At 42.6% G+C, this 25,489-nt stretch overlaps 2 protein-coding genes across 2 annotated transcripts in view; one reads left to right on the top strand and one right to left on the bottom strand.

Moving 5' to 3' along the window:
* zgc:194887 (uncharacterized protein LOC571819 homolog) overlaps positions 1 to 2,820 on the top strand; it is a 7,183-nt gene extending 4,363 nt beyond the window's left edge. Inside the window, exons 4-5 of the mRNA XM_046307653.1 lie at positions 48 to 206; positions 819 to 2,820. Of these exons, the coding sequence (XP_046163609.1) occupies positions 65 to 206; positions 819 to 1,513 (837 nt within the window). The 5' untranslated portion in view covers positions 48 to 64 and the 3' untranslated portion in view covers positions 1,514 to 2,820. The remainder of the gene's footprint in view (positions 1 to 47; positions 207 to 818) is intronic.
* LOC124001100 (muscarinic acetylcholine receptor M5-like) lies at positions 819 to 25,489 on the bottom strand. The gene is made up of 2 exons (XM_046307650.1): positions 24,957 to 25,489; positions 819 to 4,779 (listed from the first exon to the last, which is right to left on the bottom strand). The coding sequence occupies exon 2, from the start codon at positions 4,687 to 4,689 to the stop codon at positions 3,109 to 3,111; it is 1,581 nt and encodes a 526-aa protein (XP_046163606.1). The 5' UTR covers positions 4,690 to 4,779; positions 24,957 to 25,489; the 3' UTR covers positions 819 to 3,108.

The raw sequence follows: 25,489 nt of genomic DNA, 5'->3' as shown, positions 1-25,489 counted from the left end.
CTCTGTATGTATGGTCAATTGAATCCACATGTCTGTTTACCCTGAAGGAAGTTCCCGTTAGAAGATGCAGAGTTTTGGGACATGGACAGTAGCAGCAGCACTGGTGATCAGTCTGATGGGAGTACACACTAAACACCTGGTAGCTGAGAACACCCATCTCCTGACCTCTGAAGAGCACGAAATGGTCCTCAACCAGGGAATGAAAGGTAGGGATTACCAGCATAATGTGGAAATGGATTCTACAGTAGGACTTATGGCTGTTTCTGTAGTTGTCATGTGTCGTTTCAGTGGGATTTCATTTTGGCTATCTTTGCTGATAGACAAACCCGTTTGTTTTGAGTCTCTGTAATTCTGGAGGTAGTTCAAATGCAAAAGCCTAGACCAAATGACTTACTGACCCTTCTATACTTCATACTTGACAACTGTGTTCCTTATAAACTTCTTTCACACTTCTTACCTGCTGCTGAGAACAGTAGTGTATTGTAGTGACACACTTTTGTCAGACTAAACAGCAGAGATGCTACGTTAGAGCATCAAGGTTTGACTACGCTTGTCATGGACACGGTGAAATCCCATGGATTATGAAACTGCCAACAGTCATGAAGATTAGCCCATTGATGATAAGACAGGGAGTGGCAGGTTAATCATCGTGGTCCGTCATCATACAATACCTTGAATAGGTGTACACAATGATTAGAAAAATAAATCCAGATTATCTGCTTTGATTTAATCAACTTGATCTCATGTTACTCGTCAACTCTTTGTGCAATTTGCGTATTGTGGGTGTTAATTCAGTTTGTTGCTCTTTCACCCTTCAGAGTACCCCAGGGACTGCTATGAGATGTTGATGGGTTCAGGGGGTCAGGCCAGAGATGGAGTGTACTTGATTCAGCCAGCTGACTACCCCATCCTGGCCTACTGCGCCATGCAAGATGGTGGTTGGACTGTAGTACAGCACATCACGGTTAACAGCAGCGTGGACTTCGACCGCACCTGGGTCGAATACAAGCAGGGTTTTGGGTTGCTGAATGGTGACCACTGGCTGGGGAACGAACACCTCCACCATCTCACCCGAGGGCCAGGACGCTACAAGCTGGGGGTCAAGCTGGTGGACAAAGATGCCGTCGCCAAGATTGGCGAGTATGACCCTTTCATGGTGGAGGACGAGCGGTCTGGGTTCAGGCTGCGTCTTGGTCTGTTCCAGGGCTCTGCCTTAGACGCTCTCACCCAGGACACAGAGAACTACCTGCATGACAACCAGAGGTTTACCACCAAGGACCGAGACAATGACAACTACTTCCAAAACTGTGCTAAGCTGGAGTTCCAGGGTGTGGCGGGAGGGGGCTGGTGGTACGACGCCTGTGCTGGGGCCAACCTCAACCGCAGGAACGTGATCTACTGGCAGAAGGACTGCAACAAAGAGCACCTGTGTAAATACGCCTGGATGATGGTAAAGCCCTCAGACACAGTAAAGGTGGTCCACACTGGGGACTGTAAGAAGGATGAACTGTGAGTCTGTTGTCTGGAGATTAGGTTGATCCATGCCATCTGTGGTTATTCTAACGCAGTGCTTCTCAAAACATTGTTTACGTAATAGAGACAATAGTTCAACACATTTAATTCAGAAATACATAGAGACATATGATCACAAAATGCTGTAAAGGAAACAGTTCAGTATCAACTGATTCGTCACGCATTTGTTTTAAGTCATAAAAAAAAGCTATAGTTATTTTGGGGTCTTCATACATTTAAATCTCCCCCTCTACCTTTCCCCCAGAACTGTATGTCTAAATGATCAGAGACCACATTTTGTGGTCATTATATCATAGCTTATTACACACGTAAAACCACTTTTGCTGTATTTATTTACTCACCTAATATCACTGAACGAATGTGTTGGTTGTTGGCACAAAAAACAAGATATACTGGATCAAAATAAGATTCAATCCAGTAAGTTTACAGTAGATTTTCTGATGACACACTTGATTAAATAACTCGATTTGAACGTTTTTGGATTGTTCTGGTCAATTGAAATTCTGTAAATGTAATGTCTAGCAATGGGGACATGAGAATTATACAGTACAGAATGACCAAAACAAAAGCCTGTCTCCTGAGTACAGACAGATGTTAAACACATTCTAATGAATACAGGACACAGAACAGTGCATGAATCAAAGCCTACGGTCTCCCACTCAGTATGGATGTAAATGTTGAGGGCTGTCACTGTACTGGGTGACTTATAGTGACCCTGGACAGATTAAATCACTCCCTGATATGATCCCATGCTTAGGCCTGAACTGAACCCACTCTGATTGATTAAAGGCTAATCCTTATCTGACAAGTCATTTGTCAGGTGTATACTTTATGCGGAAGTGTCCCATAAACTATTGCATGAAATCACATGTTTTACACAGTTTATGTGCAGATTAAAGCTGCTGAGTTGAGAGTAAGACTAATCGTTAAATAGAATTTGATATCGCAAACTCAGCATTTACTTTAATCAAATCTCTTCCCCTCTGTTTCTGTGGTGTCTGGATTCATTTGGATTGAGGGATGAATACATTTGTACTGTATATGTGTTTGTGCTTGTGTATTGGTGGAAAGATTGGCTGTTGAATGTTTGATTATTAGTATCTGACAAAAGTCAATGGTACATGTGAACAAGGCTTTGATGATCAGAGTGTACAATCATTTGTTATCCAGCTCACTCTGAAATCAAGTCAAGAACTGTGATAGCCCTTAAAATAAACACAATGTAGTCTAACATAATGCCTAGAAAACATTCAGAACATGTTTTTCTATTAAATATCTCTAACTTTTTTTGTGCATGTTGGGTTATTTTTAATATTTACATGCTCAATTATGTATTGGTGTACAGTATCAGCATTTGGGGCAAGATTATCAAACACTTCTGAATTCCTTGTGAGCAGTGATCAAGGTATTGATTAAAGAACAATACCATTGACAAACTAGAGTCTTGTCTCTAACCTTTGCACTTTTGATACACCCTACGTGTAGACATAACTCAAATACTGACAGAAATATTTCCACATCTATCGAGTCATATAGTCTTCATACTCGTTCCTCTGAAAGGAAGGTGTGAATGGCTCATGTTAGCTTGCTGCTCACTACAGGGTTTTGACCGTACCAGTAAAGTTTCTCTTCCACTCTCTTCTTCTTCCACTGACAGAGCAGCAGCATGCGGAAGGTCTTCTGGAAGGTCTTGTTACAGAGGGCGTAGCACATTGGGTTGACTGTGCTGTTGACATAGCACAGCCAGTAGCCCAGGTGCCAGAGAGACACAGGGATGCAGTCAGAACAGAAGGTGGAGATGAGCACCATGATGTTGTATGGTGTCCACGTCAGGATAAAGGCCAGCAGGATAGCACTGAGAGTCTGGGCAGCCTTCCTCTCCTTAATCAGCACCATCCTCTTCCTCTTGGTCAGCTGGATCTTCAGAGTGGTGTCTATTGGCTTGGAGGAGGAGGTGGAGGGTGGGGCACTCATAGAGTCTGCTGAAGAGAAAGATGATGGGGCCATGTTAGTGTCCCCATTCTTGCTTTGCTGGGCACCGCTGCTAGTGTCTTTGGGAACTGGTTTAAACTTGTAGGACACACACTTCTTGCTCTTCTGGGAGTTGGTCTTTGGTGGCGTGTGGAAGAAGTTGTTCTCCTCATAACTGCTGAGCTGTTCTTTATCACAGCCCGCTGCACCCGTGCTCTGCCTACACTCCTGGCAGGTGGGCTGAAAGGCCCCCGGGGACACGGGCCGCTCCTCGTCCTCCGAGGAGGCATAGCTGTTGAAGGTGGTCAGCTGGTCAGTCTTGGACCACTCGTCGTTGGTGGCTGCTGCTGATTTGGCTGCATTGCTCCTGTTGGAGGAGGACCAGGAGGCCTGGGTTCTGTCCCGGGAGGCTGAGCTGAGCTGCTTGCAGTTGAAGCAGGATCTAATGATGGTTTTCTGGGGCTTGGTGACACCAGTGTCTGTGGAACTGTTGATGCCCTGGAGCTCCGCGAGGTCCTTGGTGCGACGTTCCGTCTCCTTGTAGATCCGACAGTACAGGATGGTCATGATTGACACTGGGATGTAAAACGCAGCAATGGCTGTCCCAAATGTTATCACTGGCTCCGAGAAGAACTGGATCTGACACTGCCTTTCAGGGACTGTCCTTTTCCCCACAAAATACTGCCAGCACAGTATGGGAGGGGCCCACAGGATGAGGGACACCAGCCAGGCCATGCCTATCATGACCCCAGCCCGTTTGGGGGTGCGCTTGGCTCTGTAGGTCAGGGGTCTGGTGATGGAGAAGTACCGGTCAAAACTGATGACCAGCAGGTTCATCACTGACGCATTACTGGCCACGTAGTCCAAAGCCAACCAGAGGTCACAGGCCACACTCCCCAGTGCCCAGTATCCCATCAGTATGTAGGAGGTGTAGAGGTTCATAGAGAACACACCTATAATGAGGTCAGCTACAGCCAAACTCAGCAGGTAGTAGTTGTTGACTGTCTTCAGCTGGCTGTTTACCTTAAACGACAGCATCACCAGGACGTTCCCCACTATCGTAATCAGGCTCACGATGGCCGACACAGTTGCTATGGTTATGACCTCCCATAGACTGTGTGTGACAGGGTGGATGTCTGATGCATTGCCATTTATGGATAAGTTCTGTATTCCCTCACCTTCCATGTTGTTTCTCTAACGTTGTCCTTATTGTGGTATGAGGGGTATGGCTATGAGAGAGTAATCTGTTGGGTATGCCATCTTGAGTAGGCTATCCTAGAAAGAAGAACAAATAAAGTGAGTTAATAAAATAACAAATGCAGTTTACAAGTGATCTTTTCATGCAAAGTCAAACTCCATGTACAGTATATAAAATAAAGGGTAGTGCCATAAATAGTCACTAGATGGCAGTAATAATCAACAATCATCCCCACGTGAGTCTAGTAGTAAGTAGGGCAGCAATGCTCACACTGGCCAAATATGGGGTCCATTCACCTTGCAAAACATATTGTCAAGACAGTTTAAGACCTCATTGTAAATAAAGTGATAACAGCACCTAAAAAGTATGCATGTTTGTGTTGTGTCATATTAAAGTGTATTCTATTTTTGATGCAAAAAAGCTCAGGTAGAGCTGTGTCACACATGAATGTCTGTATGAACATTTTAGGGCCATTAGGTCATATAAGCACTCAGGTCTCTTTTGCTGTAGTTCTTGTGTGTTCATCTAGTATGTAAAGATATGTGTGTCTGTATCGAGGTCTCTCACAGACAGTTTGTTACACTACAGAGGTACATTAGCAGACAACGAAGGCTTAGCAGATTGACACATGGGTCATTATAGGCAGTCTAGCCAAATGACACTTTTTAAATCCAGGTCATTAAAATAACTAGTCCGTTGCTCACCAATACCAGCAAGCATGTTTCTTGTCTGCATTAAATGGATATAGATGTCACAGTATTATCTCAGTGGCTCTCTGTAACCAGGGTGACGATGAAGGGATTGCTTCTGATTCTGAATGACGAACACTGATATCAGTGGAGCTAAATAAAATGTGCTTAAGCTTTGTACTGATAGAACAATCAACAAATGGACAAAAGACGACCGTGACATTTCTGTCCCAGAGGTTGTTTGAATTGTCTGGCGAGGCGGTGGTTTTATCAGGGGTTTTCTCTGCCCCCTGGCTGAGTTTACCCAGCTGAAGAAGAGCAGGATCCCAGTTCTTGGGACACGTAGTGCGCCATGTGTGCTGACCGGGATTGATAAAACACAATTAAACCTGGGCCTTTGCAGTTTCCCCACACACCTTTATGAGATGAATCCACCTCAGATCACTATGGCGGTGCTAAATCCCAAGGTCTTGGTCTCTATATTTCTATCTGTTTTCCTGGCTTCAGCCTCTCCGCTCCACTTCTGAATGGGCTGACTGGGATGTTTTATTTCAATGTCAAGACTGTTATGGTTTGTGATTAAGTAGATTGTAGATTAGCAACAAAATACAGGCGACCAGGCTACCAGAATGGTCCTTTACACTTAACACTTTTTCTCCAAAGTGACCTACAGATTCTGAAGTGTCATATGTCAAATGGCCTCCATGGTAATTGAACATGCAACCTTGGATTCAATTCTAACCAATTGGGTTAAAACAGAGGCCTACATCTAGCCCTGGAGACAGGAACTTCAAGTGCTCATTTCAGCGTTGCCCATTTCTTCCCGGCAGGTTATTCAGTGTAATGATCATGAACTCAGGCATTATGTCAATGGAACAGCAGCACCCTTAGAGACTGCGGAATGAAATAATGATTGGAGTGATTGCTATCATTTATTCTTCCTGTGTTTCTCTGTCACATCTGACAGCAATCGTTTCTCCTTTCATTTCTTTTTGTTCTTGACAATACTGTAGGGAGGAAAAGAAAACCACACCTCTAATAATATTGAGATGAAGAAATGGTGTTGTTAAGAGAGATGTGAGCAACATTTAGTGAGTCATATTTGATCGAAACTGAGTATACCACACATTAGGAACACCTTCCAGTTGAGTGTGAAAAACACACCAACGTTGCAGTTCTTGACACAAACCGGTGTGCCTGGCACCTACTACCATACCCCGTTCAAAGGCACTTCAATCTTTTGTCTCGCCCATTCACCCTCTGAATGGCACACATACACAATCCACAATCCATGTCTCAATTGTTTCCAGGCTTAAAAATCATTGTTTAACCTGTCTCCTCCCCTCCATCTGTTTGAAGTTACATCAAGAAGGATCATAGCTTTCACCTGGATTCACCTGGTCAGTCTATGTAATGAAAAGAGCAGGTGTTCTTAGTGTTTGTATACTCAGTGTATAGGGTTGACTGTGTCTACTACCATGAAAATACATCTAATGGGAGATGAGGATGGTAGCGTTTTTAGCATGTGCCATTGCCAACCTGTGCCTATGTTTGAAACCTGTGTCTATGTGTTACCATGAGCCTAAGTATGCAATGTCCCAGGTCATCCGCTCACCCAGTGTTTCTGGAGAACTTCCAACATGGGTAATGTCCATTTTGTTGAGAGGGGTTGAAGGTGGCATCACAGATGCTGAGTTTAGGGCCTTGTTAAATGGATATCCACTGTACACCTTGTCCATGATACTTAGGATCAATGGGATCACTCAGTAATGGAAGGATTCCCTTTATCATCCATAAAGTCGACACTTGCTTAGTCGTTCCCTTCCACAAAACATCTGCATCATCAGTCTACTGAGAGATCTTTGTGTCATGCACCAGATGCTCTTCAAATACATTTTGAGTCCTGCCGTAAGTTGTAACAATGGAAACATTGACAGTTCATTACATAAGACGCAGTATGGTGTGCGATATCTTGCTTAACTTGCTGTCTCAATTTGAGCTTTGCTGTCTCAGTGTAACTATTATGATAGACTATCACATCCTCCATTTCTGATCGTGGATACCTGAAAAACTCATATGTTATCCTCTCAGCCTTGGAAGATGAATCTATACTTTGTCAGTTCATCTACCAGTATTATTTTGACCCTATCGGGACCTATACTTCGGAGTAACTTCTCCACTCATTGGTATTCTGTTTCCACACAGGGCAGCCTGAGGTCCACACAAATGACATTCCACTCACCACAGGGAGGCTCAGCGAGCCCTTGGATCGCCCTTCAGCTTATTACTGTGACATTTTATATCACTCAAATAATCAACATCACAGCACTGGAGAGCCCAGGTATCAGTTGACAGCTGTTTTTCTTCTTCTGTACTGTCCCTTTAGATGATGAAGTAATCTGTCTCCCTCTTATTATTTCTCCTTCAATCTATCAGTCTCTCTCTTTCCCTCTCTTTATGTCTCCTTCAATCTATCACTCTCTCTCTCCCTCTCTTTATTTCTCCTTCAATCTATCAGTCTCTCTCTCTCTCTCCCTCTCTTTATTTCTCCTTCAATCTATCAGTCTCTCTCTTTCCCTCTCTTTATGTCTCCTTCAATCTATCACTCTCTCTCTCCCTCTCTTTATTTCTCCTTCAATCTATCAGTCTCTCTCTCTCTCTCCCTCTCTTTATTTCTCCTTCAATCTATCAGTCTCTCTCTCTCCCTCTCTTTATTTCTCCTTCAATCTATCAGTATCTCTCTCTCCCTCTCTTTATTTCTCCTTCAATCTATCACTCTCTCTCTCTCCCTCTCTTTATCCTTCAATCTATCAGTCTCTCTCTCTCCCTCTCTTTATTTCTCCTTCAATCTATCAGTCTCTCTCTCTGTCCCTCTCTTTATTTCTCCTTCAATATATTAGACTCTCTCTTTCCCTCTCTTTATTTCTCCTTCAATCTATCACTCTCTCTCTCCCGCTCTTTATTTCTCCTTCAATCTATCAGTCTCTCTCCCTCTCTTTATTTCTCCTTCAATCTATCAGCCTCTCTCTCTCTCCCTCTCTTTATTTCTCCTTCAATATATCAGACTCTCTCTTTCCCTCTCTTTATGCTTCAATCTACCAGTCTCTCTCTCCCTCTCTTTATTTCTCCTTCAATCTATCAGTCTCTCTCTCCCTCTCTTTATTTATCCTTCAATCTAACAGTCTCTCTCTCTCTCCCTCTCTTTATTTCTCCTTCAATCTATCAGTCTCTCTCTCTCTCCCTCTCTTTATTTCTCCTTCAATCTATCGGTCTCTCTCTCTCTCTCCCTCTCTTTATTTCTCCTTCAATCTATCAGTCTCTCTCTCTCTTCCTCTCTTTATTTCTCCTTCAATCTATCAGTCTCTCTCTTTCCCTCTCTTTATTTCTCCTTCAATCTATCACTCTCTCTCTCTCTCCCTCTCTTTATTTCTCCTTCAATCTATCAGTCTCTCTCTCTCCCTCTCTTTATTTCTCCTTCAATCTATCGGTCTCTCTCTCTCCCTCTCTTTATTTCTCCTTCAATCTATCGGTCTCTCTCTCTCCCTCTCTTTATTTCTCCTTCAATCTATCAGTCTCTCTCTCTCTTCCTCTCTTTATTTCTCCTTCAATCTATCAGTCTCTCTCTTTCCCTCTCTTTATTTCTCCTTCAATCTATCACTCTCTCTCTCCCTCTCTTTATTTCTCCTTCAATCTATCGGTCTCTCTCTCTCTCTCCCTCTCTTTATTTCTCCTTCAATCTATCAGTCTCTCTCTCTCTCTCTCCCTCTCTTTATTTCTCCTTCAATCTATCGGTCTCTCTCTCTCTCTCTCCCTCTCTTTATTTCTCCTTCAATCTATCGATCTCTCTCTCTCTCTCTCTCCCTCTCTTTATTTCTCCTTCAATCTATCAGTCTCTCTCTCTCTTCCTCTCTTTATTTCTCCTTCAATCTATCCGTCTCTCTCTCTTTCCCTCTCTTTATCCTTCAATCTATCAGTCTCTCTCTCTCTCCCTCTCTTTATTTCTCCTTCAATCTGTTAGTCTCTCTCTCTTTCCCTCTCTTTATTTCTCCTTCAATCTATCAGACTCTCTCTCTCCCTCTCTTTATCCTTCAATCTATCAGTCTCTCTCCCTCTCCCTCTCTTTATCCTTCAATCTATCAGTCTCTCTCTCTCCCTCTCTTTATCCTTCAATCTATCAGTCTCTCTCTCTCTCCCTCTCTTTATTTCTCCTTCAATCTATCAGACTCTCTCTCTCTCCCCCTTTTTATCCTTCAATCTATCAGTCTCTCTTTCTCTCCCTCTCTTTATCCTTCAATCTATCAGTCTCTCTCTCTCCCTCTCTTTATTTCTCCTTCAATCTATCTGTCTCTCTCTCCCTCTCTTTATCCTTCAATCTATCAGTCTCTCTCTCTCTCCCTCTCTTTATTTCTCCTTCAATCTATCAGACTCTCTCTCTCTCCCCCTTTTTATCCTTCAATCTATCAGTCTCTCTTTCTCTCCCTCTCTTTATCCTTCAATCTATCAGTCTCTCTCTCTCCCTCTCTTTATCCTTCAATCTATCAGTCTCTCTCTCTCCCTCTCTTCATTTCTCCTTCAATCTATCACTCTCTCTCTCCCTCTCTTTATATCTCCTTCAATCTATCAGACTCTCTCTTTCCCTCTCTTTATTTCTCCTTCAATCTATCAGACTCTCTCCCCCTCTCTTTATTTCTCCTTCAATCTATCAGTCTCTCCCTCTCTCTCCCTCTCTTTATTTCTCCTTCAATCTGTCAGTCTCTCTCTCCCTCTCTTTATTTCTCCTTCAATCTATCAGTCTCTCTCTCCCTCTCTTTATTTCTCCTTCAATCTATCAGTGTCTCTCTCTCCCTCTCTTTATTTCTTCAATCTGTCAGGCTCTCTCTCTCTCCCTCTCTTTATTTATCCTTCAATCTATCAGTCTCTCTCTCTAACTCTCTTTATTTCTCCTTCAATCTATCAGTCTCTCTCTCTCTCCCTCTCTTTATTTCTCCTTCAATCTATCAGTCTCTCTCTCTCCAACCATCTCATTCGCCATGAACTGCTTGCTCTGGAAGAAACACACTTTTATTTGATCATAAGTCAAAATGCCAGAAATGATCAAGTTCAAAGTAGCCTAACTGGCCTCACTCAAAAATAGTGCTTCTGGTTGGCACCTGTCTCCATTTCCCTCACCTGACGAAAGGGAATATGTCTGCTTGAGGTTTAAGCCCTTGTCTAGTAGACTGAGGGTCTCCAGAAAAAGCTTGTTCTCCTCTAAGGGTTGGAGACATAGGCCAGGCCACTCTCTCAGTCAGCGAGTTCCATGCCAGGAAGTGGATTAATTCATTATGACTACTTTGCATGGACACTTGAGTGACAAGGCGTTCTCGAGTTCAGTCTCTGACTCACCAATGACTGTCTCTCGTGCTTAAATATACACACATGCACTCAGGCAAAAATGCATGCACGTACTATATCCAGGTACACACAAGCACACGGCACATGAGACTCAACGTAGTAGGGCCAAAGAAAAGCATTGTTCCATTCCACAAATATTGCGTAAGCAATCGAGGAGGAAGAGCAGCTTGAGGGGATTGAACAAGGCAAGCACACAACTTCCATTTCCCCCTAGTCTCTCGTGGACAGACTACGCAAACATAAATGGTACTGTAGATCTGTCATGATACAACAGGATGCGTGAAATAACGAGGACCATTACTTCCAGTGCTTTGGACAAATCAGGATTTCGCAGGTGTTAGCATCTATCGAATTTCGGAACAGGAGGTGACATTTGGCCCATAGACTTGTCCGTAACTTGCAAAGAGAGAGGGTGGGGCTCTCTGTTCCGGTTCTGATCCTCATTCTATCTCTTCTCTTAACACGATGAACCCAGCACTTAATCGAGCATCTGAACAATTATGTGAGACTTTAGTTCTGGGTTAACCAAGATTCATTTTCACCCAAAATGGCACAAAACATGAGTTATTATGGTCAGACTAACACCAGCAGTTCAAAGCTTGGGGACACTTCACAATGCTCTAGCAAACACTAAGAATACTATGAATACTGATGATACATATGCGCGTTGTTGTTATTTATTTTGTTCTAAGCCTTCCCCAAACCATAGCCTTAACCTTAAAGGGGAATTTTAAATGTTTTCAATTTCATATTAATCATCTCCAGCGCCACCGTAACATCAACATACAGTATGTGAAAATTGCACTTTTCTGTGTTTTATAGCAAAAAAAAACAGAGGGAGATGTGTTTCCATTGACATCATCGACATGCATCATATGATTTTACCAATTATGAATAGGCGGTGTCTAATTGTCTACTAATTGTCTACTAATTGCCTACTAATTGCCTACTAATTGCCTACTAATTGCCTACTAATTGTCTACTAATTGCCTACTAATTGGTTTAGGGTATTATTGGAAACACTTATCTTCTTCTATATTTCTTACTGCAAAATATAGAAACGAGCCATTTTAACATATGTTGGGGTGATGAATATGAAGTTTTAAAAAATCAATGAAATGTCTAAACTGTTAACCTTTGAGTTGATTCTGTTTTAACCCTGTTAAAATGAACCCTCTTCCTCCATGAGTCAAAGGGCCAGATTCAAACCCATGCCGTGTCAGCGTGCATTGTGTCCGGCCCGCCACAGGAGTCGCTAGTACCAGATTGGACAAGAACATCCCTACCGGCCAAACCCTCCCCTAACCCGGACAATGCTGGGCCAATTGTGTGCCACCCCATGGGTCTCCCAGGTCACGGACGGCTGCGACAGAGCCTGGACTCGAACCAGGATCTCTAGCGGCACAGCTAGCACTGTGATGCAGTGCCTTAGACCGCTGCACAACTTGGGAGGCCTGACTACATATATTTCTACTGTATACAGTATTTGTGTCTTTTTATGGATTTGGCTGCCTTCTTTATCTTTGCACTAGTGTGTATGCATTTTAGCTCAACCACAATCACAATAAAACCAGAAAGTGAGATGGATTCAATCCGAAGCGTAAATTGAAATGAAATGGTCATTTTAGATTGAGCCGATTTATACAGCAATTATCATGAATCATGAATCGTCGCCAATGCAAGAACATTGCCTTAAATTCCAATCCTGCTGTAGTGCGGATCTTCTCTTTTTATTTGAGGTATTTTCCTATCTGCACCTCATTGCATTGGTCAGGTGTGCGGTCAGGTGTGTATCAATGAACGGTATCTATGGCAGCGCTCAGAGTAGATCTCATGCTCATTACCCAAGTCCATTGGCAGTCAGCCACTTCCATGGCTTCTCTGTCCACCAGTCTCCACATGCACCGCCACTGATCGCTCCTCAGAGTCACGTTTAACCTTTCCCTGCACTGCAGCTCTGCTTATGTTTGTGTGCTTGGGTAAAGCTAAAAGTGAATGGGGATGAGGGTGAGGGTGTGTTTGTGGGTGTGAGAGAGAGAGACAGAGGGAGAGACAGGGGGAGAGAGAGTGCACGTGTATGTTGTTCTGTGTGTGCTCTGGAGAGCGGTAGTGTAGTGGGTAGAGGGGGATTATATGCGCAAAAAGAGACAAATATCAGGTACAGTTTTCTGGATTATTACCCTCATGCTTAAGATAAATCAGTCCTCTAAAGCCATCTACACTCTGTGATGGTACATACAACGAGCTGGTTAACATGGTTTTCATCAATCTTTTCACATTTGTTTCATACCAATCATTTATAGCTTTTATGCATTATCTATCTCCTAATGTACCGTTGAATTACCTTCAGTGGGTGCTAATTTTCTCCTTCAGCACACTAAGTGTCTTTTCAGACGAGAGATGCTAAGTATTATTATTTCAGTCATTTTATAATCAGTTTGATGGATATGACAATAGCTGTCTGCTGATGATACTCATGACCATACTGACTGTCTGCTGATGATACTCATGACCACACTGACTGTCTGCTGATGATACTCATGACCATACTGACTGTCTGCTGATGATACTCATGACCATACTGACTGTCTGCTGATGATACTCATGACCATACTGACTGTCTGCTGATGATACTCATGACCATACTGACTGTCTGCTGATGATACTCATGACCATACTGACTGTCTGCTGATGATACTCATGACCATACTGACTGTCTGCTGGTGATACTCATGACCATACTGACTGTCTGCTGGTGATACTCATGACCATACTGACTGTCTGCTGATGATACTCATGACCATACTGACTGTCTGCTGATGATACTCATGACCATACTGACTGTCTGCTGATGATACTCATGACCATACTGACTGTCTGCTGATGATACTCATGACCATACTGACTGTCTGCTGATGATACTCATGACCATACTGACTGTCTGCTGATGATACTCATGACCATACTGACTGTCTGCTGATGATACTCATGACCATACTGACTGTCTGCTGATGATACTCATGACCATACTGACTGTCTGCTGATGATACTCATGACCATACTGACTGTCTGCTGATGATACTCATGACCATACTGACTGTCTGCTGATGATACTCATGACCATACTGACTGTCTGCTGATGATACTCATGACCATACTGACTGTCTGCTGATGATACTCATGACCATACTGACTGTCTGCTGATGATACTCATGACCATACTGACTGTCTGCTGATGATACTCATGACCATACTGACTGTCTGCTGATGATACTCATGACCATACTGACTGTCTGCTGATGATACTCATGACCATACTGACTGTCTGCTGATGATACTCATGACCATACTGACTGTCTGCTGATGATACTCATGACCATACTGACTGTCTGCTGATGATAGTCATGACCATACTGACTGTCTGCTGATGATACTCATGACCATACTGACTGTCTGCTGATGATACTCATGACCATACTGACTGTCTGCTGATGATACTCATGACCATACTGACTGTCTGCTGATGATACTCATGACCATACTGACTGTCTGCTGATGATACTCATGACCATACTGACTGTCTGCTGATGATACTCATGACCATACTGACTGTCTGCTGATGATACTCATGACCATACTGACTGTCTGCTGATGATACTCATGACCATACTGACTGTCTGCTGATGATACTCATGACCATACTGACTGTCTGCTGATGATACTCATGACCATACTGACTGTCTGCTGATGATACTCATGACCATACTGACTGTCTGCTGATGATACTCATGACCATACTGACTGTCTGCTGATGATACTCATGACCATACTGACTGTCTGCTGATAATGATACTCATGACCATACTGACTGTCTGCTGATGATACTCATGACCATACTGACTGTCTGCTGATGATACTCATGACCATACTGACTGTCTGCTGATGATACTCATGACCATACTGACTGTCTGCTGATGATACTCATGACCATACTGACTGTCTGCTGATGATACTCATGACCATACTGACTGTCTGCTGATGATACTCATGACCATACTGACTGTCTGCTGATGATACTCATGACCATACTGACTGTCTGCTGATGATACTCATGACCATACTGACTGTCTGCTGATGATACTCATGACCATACTGACTGTCTGCTGATGATACTCATGACCATACTGACTGTCTGCTGATGATACTCATGACCATACTGACTGTCTGCTGATGATACTCATGACCATACTGACTGTCTGCTGATGATACTCATGACCATACTGACTGTCTGCTGATGATACTCATGACCATACTGACTGTCTGCTGATGATACTCATGACCATACTGACTGTCTGCTGATGATACTCATGACCATACTGACTGTCTGCTGATGATACTCATGACCATACTGACTGTCTGCTGATGATACTCATGACCATACTGACTGTCTGCTGATGATACTCATGACCATACTGACTGTCTGCTGATGATACTCATGACCATACTGACTGTCTGCTGATGATACTCATGACCATACTGACTGTCTGCTGATGATACTCATGACCATACTGACTGTCTGCTGATGATACTCATGACCATACTGACTGTCTGCTGGTGATACTCATGACCATACTGACTGTCTGCTGATGATACTCATGACCATACTGACTGTCTGCTGATGATACTCATGACCATACTGACTGTCTGCTGATGATACTCATGACCATACTGACTGTCTGCTGATGATACTCATGACCATACTGACTGTCTGCTGATGATACTCATGACCATACTGACTGTCTGCTGATGATACTCATGACCATACTGACTGTCTGCTGATGATACTCATGACCATACCGACTGTCTGCTGATGATACTCATGACCATACTGACTGTCTGCTGATGATACTCATGACCATACTGACTGTCTGCTGATGATACTCATGACCATACTGACTGTCTGCTGATGATACTCATGACCATACTGACTGTCTGCTGATGATACTCATGACCATACTGACTGTCTGCTGATGATACTCATGACCATACTGACTGTCTGCTGATGATACTCATGGCCATACTGACTGTCTGCTGGTGATACTCATGACCATACTGACTGTCTGCTGATGATACTCATGGCCATAATGACTGTCTGCTGGTGATACTCATGACCATACTGACTGTCTGCTGGTGATACTCATGACCACACTGACTGTCTGCTGGTGATACTCATGACCACACTGACTGTCTGCTGGTGATACTCATGACCATACTGACTGTCTGCTGGTGATACTCATGACCATACTGACTGTCTGCTGATGATACTCATGACCACACTGACTGTCTGCTGGTGATACTCATGACCATACTGACTGTCTGCTGATGATACTCATGACCATACTGACTGTCTGCTGATGATACTCATGACCATACTGACTGTCTGCTGATGATACTCATGACCATACTGACTGTCTGCTGGTGATACTCATGACCATACTGACTGTCTGCTGATGATACTCATGACCATACTGACTGTCTGCTGATGATACTCATGACCATACTGACTGTCTGCTGGTGATACTCATGACCATACTGACTGTCTGCTGATGATACTCATGACCATACTGACTGTCTGCTGATGATACTCATGATCATACTGACTGTCTGCTGATGATACTCATGACCATACTGACTGTCTGCTGATGATACTCATGACCACACTGACTGTCTGCTGGTGATACTCATGACCACACTGACTGTCTGCTGGTGATACTCATGACCATACTGACCGTCTGCTAATGATACTCATGACCATACTGACTGTCTGCTGATGATACTCATGACCATACTGACTGTCTGCTGATGATACTCATGACCATACTGACTGTCTGCTGAATATACTCATGACCATACTGACTGTCTGCTGATGATACTCATGACCATACTGCCTGTCTGCTGATGATACCCATGACCACACTGACTGTCTGCTGGTGATACTCATGACCACACTGACTGTCTGCTGGTGATACTCATGACCATACTGACTGTCTGCTGATGATACTCATGACCATACTGACCATCTGCTGGTGATACTCATGACCATACTGACCGTCTGCTAATGATACTCATGACCATACTGACTGTCTGCTGATGATACTCATGACCATACTGACTGTCTGCTGATGAAACTCATGACCATACTGACTGCCTGCTGAATATACTCATGACCATACTGACTGCCTGCTGAATATACTCATGACCATACTGACTGTCTGCTGATGATACTCATGACCATACTGACTGTCTGCTGATGATACTCATGATCATACTGACTGTCTGCTGTTGATACTCATGACCATACTGACTGTCTGCTGATGATACCCATGGCCATACTGACTGTCTGCTGATAATACTCATGACCATACTGACTGTCTGCTGATGATACTCATGACCATACTGACTGTCTGCTGATGATACCCATGACCATACTGACTGTCTGCTGATGATACTCATGGCCATACTGACTGTCTGCTGATGATACTCATGACCATACTGACTGTCTGCTGATGATACTCATGACCATACTGACTGTCTGCTGATGATACTCATGACCATACTGACTGTCTGCTGATGATACTCATGACCATACTGACTGTCTGCTGATGATACTCATGACCATACTGACTGTCTGCTGATGATACTCATGCCCATAACTATCTGCCTCTGAGGATCCATATTTTCTATCACCACTGGAACATTGTGTTACTGCTACGTCTCTATGTTGCATTCTTATTGTTGTCTGACTGTTGGGCTTATTTGATGGAACCTGGCTATTATAAATTATCCTCAATGTGTCATGACTCTCTCACACACAGCACTACCTCTTCCAAGGCCTGCATGGAAAGGACTTAGAGACTTTGTCAATACATTCAGGTGGACAACATATTCACAGTTTGCATCTACTGACCTTATTGTTGATGTATGAAACATGGGTAGATATGTCCAAACACGCTTCAGTGCAGCTTAAACAAAAAAGGGGCAATCAGGTGCTCGGCTGAGGGACTTGAAAATCCCAAAAGACATTCCTTACCCCAGGATACTTCTACTGGTGACTATCATCCATTACCCCAGGATACTTCTACTGGTGACTATCATCCATTACCCCAGGATACTTCTACTGGTGACTATCATCCATTAACCCAGGATACTTCTACTGGTGACTATCATCCATTACCCCAGGATAATTCTACTGTTGACTATCATCCATTACCCCAGGATACTTCTACTGGTGACTATCATTCATTACCCCAGGATACTTCTACTGGTGACTATCCAGGAGAATGAAGAAAAGGAGTGCTCTGTTGCTGCGTAAACCTGGACAAACAAACAATAGGTTTATGTTTCAGCATGAATTACCTTCATCAGAGACTTCAATAGGAAAAGGTTGGGAGGCACCTATATACCCTTACAGGGGAGTGTCCCGCTCTTCATGTCACTCAAACATGTCAATACTGTCAGTAGTAGTAGCAACTATACCGGTCATTCAAACAAGAGTATGATCATCATTCAAGATTCCTACACATACATTCCACTTGAATTACAAAAGGCATAGAAATAAACAAAGAAGAACGTATTTACAAAAAAGATAGCTGTTCATTCAGACCATTTGGCTCGATGCAATCTAAGCAGTCGATCCATAGTTCCTCTCTGTAACAATTTCCTCACAAAAAATATTGCACCCTTATTCCCCAGAATTTCAAGGCAGAGGCAGAGCCATGATTGGCAATCACATATTCCATATTCTTGTACTACAATTTATAAAGTATTTTATCTTGTATTCTTTATGAGTGTGGGTGGTAGAATACTTTTGTGTCACTTGAGTTGGAACAATGTGTGCAATGACCGCAGCAGTAGAAGTCATTGGGGGGACCCGTGGGAGACCGGTAGAGGGAGCAGGTGCAGGATTCTGGAGCACGCGCTTCTTCTTCTTCATTGCTGGAGTTGAAAACTTCTTAAGGCTGCAGGGGCAGTATTGAGTAACTTGGATGAAAGGTGACCAGAGGTTTCCAGAGGTGCCCAGAGTAAACGGCCTGCTCCTCAGTCCCAGTTGCTAATATATGCATATTATTAGTCATATTGGATTGAAAACACTCTGAAGTTTCTAAAATGGTTTGAATGATGTCTGTGAGTATAACAGAACTCATATGGCAGGCAAAAACCTGAGAAGAAATCCAAACAGGAAGTGGGAAATCTGAGGTTGGTCGATTTTCAACCCAGCCCCTATTGAATACACAGTGGGATATTGGTCATGTTGCACTTCCTAAGGCTTCCACTAGATGTCAACAGTCTTTAGAAACTTGAATGAGGCTTCTACTGTGATGTGAGGCCGGATGAGACCTCTTTGAGTCAGTGGTCTGGCAGAGAGCCAGGTCCTGGTCATGCGCATTTCACATGATGGTGACCTGCGTTCCATGGCTTTTCTACAGACAATGGAATTCTCCGGTTGGAAAGTTATTGAAGATTTATGATAAAAACATCCTAAAGATTAATTCTATACTTAGTTTGAAATGTTTCTACGACCTGTAATATAACTTTTTGAAGTTCTCGTCCGACGTTCGGCTGGACCTGCACAAGCATTTGGATTTGTGTACTAAACGCCCTAACAAAAGTAGCTACTTGGACATAAATAATGGACATTATCGAACAAATCAAACATTTATTGGAACTAGGATTCTTGGGAGTGCATTCGGATGAAGATCATCAAAGGTAAGGGAATATTTATAATGTTATTTCTGATTTATGTTGACTCCAACATGGCGGATTATTGCATGGTTTGCTTTTTCCGTAAAGTTTTTTTGAAATCTAACACAGCGGTTACATTAAGGAGAGGTGGTCCTTCTGTAGCTCAGTTGGTAGAGCATGGCGCTTGTAACGCCAGGGTAGTGGGTTCGATTCCCGGGACCACCCATACGTAGAATGTATGCACACATGACTGTAAGTCGCTTTGGATAAAAGCGTCCGCTAAATGGCATATATTATTATTATTATTATATTAGGTGTATCTAGTATATTTCCATGTCTAACAATTGTATTTTCATCAACATTTATAATGAGTATTTCTGTAAAATGGTGGCTCTCTGCAATATCACCGGATGTTTTTGGAACTAGTGAACGTAACGCGCCAATGTATACTGAGATTTTGTAAATATAAAAATGAACTTTATCAAACAAAACAAACATGTATTGCGTAACATGATGTGCTATGAGTGTCATCTGATGAAGATAATCAAAGGTTAGTGATTCATTTTATCTCTATTTGTGCTTCTTGTGACTCCTCTCTTTGGCTGGAAAATGGCTGTGTTTTTCTGTGAGTTGGTGGGGACCTAACATACTTGTTTGTGGTGCTTTCACTGTAAAGCCTATTTGAAATTGGACAATGTGGTGGGATTAACAACAAGATTACCTTTAAAACGGTATAAGATACATGTATGTTTCAGGAATTTTAATTATGAGATTTCTGTTGTTTTGAATTTGGCGCCCTGCACAACTGGCCGTTGTCATATTGATCCCGTTAACGGGATTTCAGCCCTAAGAAGGTGTTTGGCATCCAATATGTTGCATTACCAACCCCAACTGAACTATAGTATGAATTCATTACACTGTGATACAACATGGGAAAAGGGTCAAAATAAAATACAAATATATTAAAAACGACCCTGCCAACTAACTACACACATTAAAAACCCACCACCCTATTCCACTATTTAACCCTATCTGATCCTACCCCAGACCAACGACCTGAGGACAGGACACCCCCACTCACACCCTGTAACTCTTCTGAAGTCAAATCTTAAGCACCCTAGTTCTTCTCTGCAGCTGCCACCACAACATCTATTTTCTGTGACTTACTGTATGTTCCATCTCTGTGTTACAGTTTACAATCATTGCTAAGAAGCCAAACTTACTGAAACATATATCCTTGGCCTATCCGTCTTATCTGACACAGATCTACTATTTACTCTTGATCAACTCTCCTCTACCTTCTTCATTGCCTCACCATATGACATCTTATGCTCCACTCTGACCACCTCAACCTGCCTCTCTCGCACATGTCCTCCTGCACACTTCCCGCATCTTGGAATCTCCCTCCTACACACTGCTGCGACATGCCCATAAACGTGACACCTATAACACTGCAGTGTAATCAGCACAACAGCTCTAACATCATAACTCATATATCCCAACATTACTTTGTCAGGTAAAGACTCTGAATCACAACTCAAAAGAACAGACTTTGTCACCTCTGTTTCACCACACTCCCAGCCGGATATGCATCGCACCAACGGGCGGGCGGAAATCCCTCCCTTCAATGGTGCTCTGTACCTAAGGTACCTAAGGTATAGGTCTTTCCCCAAGTTGCGTTGCATCGAGTGCCTGCTCCCTCTGATTACGGGTTACCTTCACCGACTCAACAGCACTCACCATCTTTTCCACCCAACCTTAAACCACCCATGGATCACCCTCTTCAAAAATCTCACTCGCACTGGACCAAACGTATCTTTATCACAACCATATCCATCAATGCAAGGTTCAGGCTCCCGAGCTCCTCACAACACCTTCTACCCCTTTCATATCACTTCCAGAACTCGAACTGGCGTCCGGCTCACTCTGTTTGAACTTGACACCAATATTCCTTGACATACCTTCATACAACAAAAATCTACTCAAATCCTTTTCTGTGCCCCTCCTGACATCTAGAATATCGTCAATATAATATGTGCCACATGACAATATTAGAAAAGAATGGGTTAGATACAGCATTATTAGGGATTTTTTCTTCCCATAAACGCTCCCATCGCTGTTCACTGGCATTGGAGGTAGAAAGAGCCAGCCATTTCCTTTCATGTCAAATCAAAACCAGAAGGGGGCAGTAGACCTTCAAGGATGTGTATCTAAAGTGGGATAGGCCTTCTTTTTGCATTCGGCATCACTCCATCAAGCGAAGTATCGTATTCTTTCTAACAAATATATCTAAATATATTTCAGGATGCTATGTATCCCTGGAAATAATCCAAATTCATGTAAACATTACCATTTTGAAAACACGGTAACACTTTATTTAGATAGTCTGTAGAGCATCTACAGATGGACTATTTACCGACTATCAGTAACATTTCAACTATCTACTAGTCCTAGCCCTAACCTTAACCTTAACCCATATCCTAAACCTAACCCTAAACCTACCCCCAACCCTAACTTTAACCCTAACCCGTTATTCTAAACATAACCCTAACCTTATCCTTAGTAAGCAGTTGCTTATCAACAGGTAGTTTATTGATAGTATGACCGTCTGTAAAGCATCTACAGATGCTTTGAATTTTAAGACCTCCAAAGGTATCAACATTTTTTATTTTTTGGGGGGGGAATGAAACATTGAATTTGGCATTATTGCTATTAGCCAATAGAAATGCATTGAATTCACTACAGATTCACTACATGCAACAACAGATAGTTCCCCAAAAATCTAAAAGAAGTCTGTTCTGAAGTTTCTGTCCTCTACATCTGAGAGATGGAAAATATATATATATTGTTTTTATATGTACTGTATTCATCACCTTAATTTCCACAGAGGGGTCATATTAGTGTGTAGCCCAAACCGTTCAGACACTACAGACAGAAGTTGTCAGATGAGGCTGTACAGATTTCAGATGAGTCTTGTGGGACATCCTGGAGCAAAATGGAGGACACTATCTTATTTGTGAGAGTCCCATCTCTCAATGGAGTGGCCATAATAGTTTATAGGTCAAACCTTTCTGACGCGAGAGACGTTTTCATGAGAAGACCGATTTTCTGGATGTCTCATGGTCTGACAAACATAGCTCTAGCTCTGCCACCTTTCACTGCAAATGCGGAAAGGCGAAATCGGTGGATGAGGTGGATTGAGATGTAGCCCAGCAAAAACACATATCTCTGGCTTAAACAGACCGTTTTTGATGGTGATGTTGTATTATGTTAATTAGATAACCTATAGGGGCTGCAGAAATAGTAGGCCAAGGGTTAACCCTATTTTAAAACAGGCTTAACGCTTAACAAACACTTTGTATGTTTTTGTTTTACACTCTTAACAGAGGCCCGGCCTAGTCGTTAACTCATATCCCAGCCAAAATGCCTTGCATTGCAAATGGGAAGAAAGCACTTACCAATGGCTCAACTTACCCTCATATTTAAGCTTATAGAGACCCCAACTGATATACAGAACAATTTTAAAATAATCTGCTTTGGTTTAGATATAAGCATCATGAATCCTCTAACACACTAAATTAATTTGACCTATGTTGCTTCGCACTGGGCACAGACGTCAGATCAATGTTTATTTTTGATTTACATTTGGTTGAGTTGTCAACTAATGTGAATTCAACATGAAATCAGCAAAACATTTCACCATGACATTGGATTTAGGTTAAAAGTTGAATGAAAAAATATGAAATTCCACTACGTTGATTACTTTCAGCAAATCCAATCAGTTTTCCACGTTGATTCAATTTCATAGCATTGCATTTATTTGTTAAAATGTGGAAACATCATTGATTCAACCAGTTTTTGCCCAGTGGCTTACCACTTTTTCCATGTGGTTTCTTCCTTCACAGACTCAATGAAATGATGACCTCTTCCTAAATATTTGGTGAAATTATCCATTTTGTGTGTGGTTTCCTAGAAACATGGGTGGATTAACTTTCTCCTTTGGCTCAATTTTAACCCATTCTCCCCTATAGCAACTCTAGTGAACTCTGGTTCTGGTGATATACAGTCTTGTAGAAAGCCTTGACATGATTCCTAATGGCCTCATAATAACATTGAGGTTCTTTTTGTTCCCATATCTGAGGCTCCAACGTCTTTAACACTACCACTGTCGCATTTGTCATGTCTCCAAGCTTGGCAGATCCTTCCTGTTTGTGGCAACCTCTCCCTGAATATTTGATAGCCTTGTGCCTCAACACATTTCTTTAACGCTCCACCAAGTTTGAGGGCTCCTGCAAGGACTCGTTAAAATCACGCTTCACTGCTTAATCCTTTTTTGTCATTTTCATTCAGTCAAAGAGCAGAGCAGGGGATCGAGGGCTGGAAGGGTCACATAGCCCCTTCAATGGGTAAAATAAAGATGTATTGGGTTTGAGTGGTGGAGGAGTGCAACCTTGGGATGAGAGACAGCCGACAGTCAGTTGTACAGTAGCTAGATTTCTTGGGACCATTTGGAGACAAGTCCACTGTGTACTAAATTCAAATGAAATGCTATCATTGTTCTGTTGAGTTACAAGATAGCAAGTTCTAGGGCTTTAGTGTTATTCTCTTTATTTGCTTTTTTTTCTGCACATGCTCATTCTTCTGCACCTGGCCCCTGCCTCCGGGGGAAAACGAGAGATAAAGAGAAGAGACACATGGAAAGGAGAGATAGGGGGAGTTGGTTAATTAGAGGAGAATAAGAAAGCTTCAAAGAGCCAGATGGATGTGAAAGGATGCAAGACTGGAGGAGGGAGGAAGATGAAGAAAACATGATAATAAGGAAAGGGAGAATAAGATTTTGAGAAAATATACAGAAGGATACATAGTGGGAGAGGGGTCAGGGATATATATATATATATATATGAGATGTACAGGGGGTGGAGTGCAGTCTGCTGTCAGAGGAGAATATAGTGATGGAGGAAGAGGAAGATTAAAAGTGATGAATGGGGAGGAAAATTAAGTAAATGTACAGAAATGTGATGTGAGAGCAAGGTATAGAGACATACCGTGCATGTGCATAAACGTGACCTGAGATAGAGGTAGGACTTTTCCATGAGCTGCTACCTCCTCGGGAAAGCTGGCTGTATGTAATTCATCAGTGATTCACTGTAGAAACCTAAATGTGTGTGCTGCTATGTGATACAGTTACCCTACGTGACTGCCTGTTCCTCTTCCACTCTAACTCTTTCTCTCTGTTTGAGCACCACCTAACTGATCCTTTCATGAAGGTAAAAGGATGCATTAAATATACATGCTAAGACCTCTCAGACGTGCTCGCAGCAGTTTCCGCTCGCCTTTACAGAGGTCAAACTTCTGTGCATATAAAACCCCCAGAAGAATCACTTGTGTTCCTCTAGAAAAAGCAGAGCAAGCCACAGACACATACTCACAGTTGACTTTCACTATTCAAGCCCCGTTGCCTTCAGTGTGACAGCAGGATCTTCTTGATGTGTGGAAGATAGATTCTCCCAGTTAATATTTAATCCCTTTGTTTTGCTCTGAACTCTCAAGGTTAATCTCAGGGCTGAAAAGTGTAATCACAACCCTGGGAAAGAGGATGAGGATGAGGTCAGATATATAGAAGTCCAGATATATAGATCCCAGAGTGTAGAGTAATATTGTATGTCGGGAAGTAGAAGGCTTTAGTTGTCACCGCTCAGACGTTGACAACAGAGGAAAGGACATCTCTTCGGAGAGAAAAAATGTAGAGAAATCAGTCAACTTAGCAGTCCAATGAAGAAAATGATCCACAAGTTGCATGGCATCCTTACTTTGTTATTTGTGAATTAACCAATGCTCTAGAGGAGTAGAGGAAGGTTTCTGATGAGGAGAGAGAGAGAGAAAGAGGAGGGGTGAACTTTCCCCTGAACTGCTGTAGACTGGCTGGTGACGCTCACTCCTTTTCAGTGAAGTTGGATCTCAG

Source organism: Oncorhynchus gorbuscha, linkage group LG17 (genome assembly GCF_021184085.1).
Source record: "Oncorhynchus gorbuscha isolate QuinsamMale2020 ecotype Even-year linkage group LG17, OgorEven_v1.0, whole genome shotgun sequence".
In the NCBI taxonomy this organism is placed as follows: domain Eukaryota; kingdom Metazoa; phylum Chordata; class Actinopteri; order Salmoniformes; family Salmonidae; genus Oncorhynchus; species Oncorhynchus gorbuscha.
This window is presented reverse-complemented; position numbering and strand designations above follow the sequence as displayed.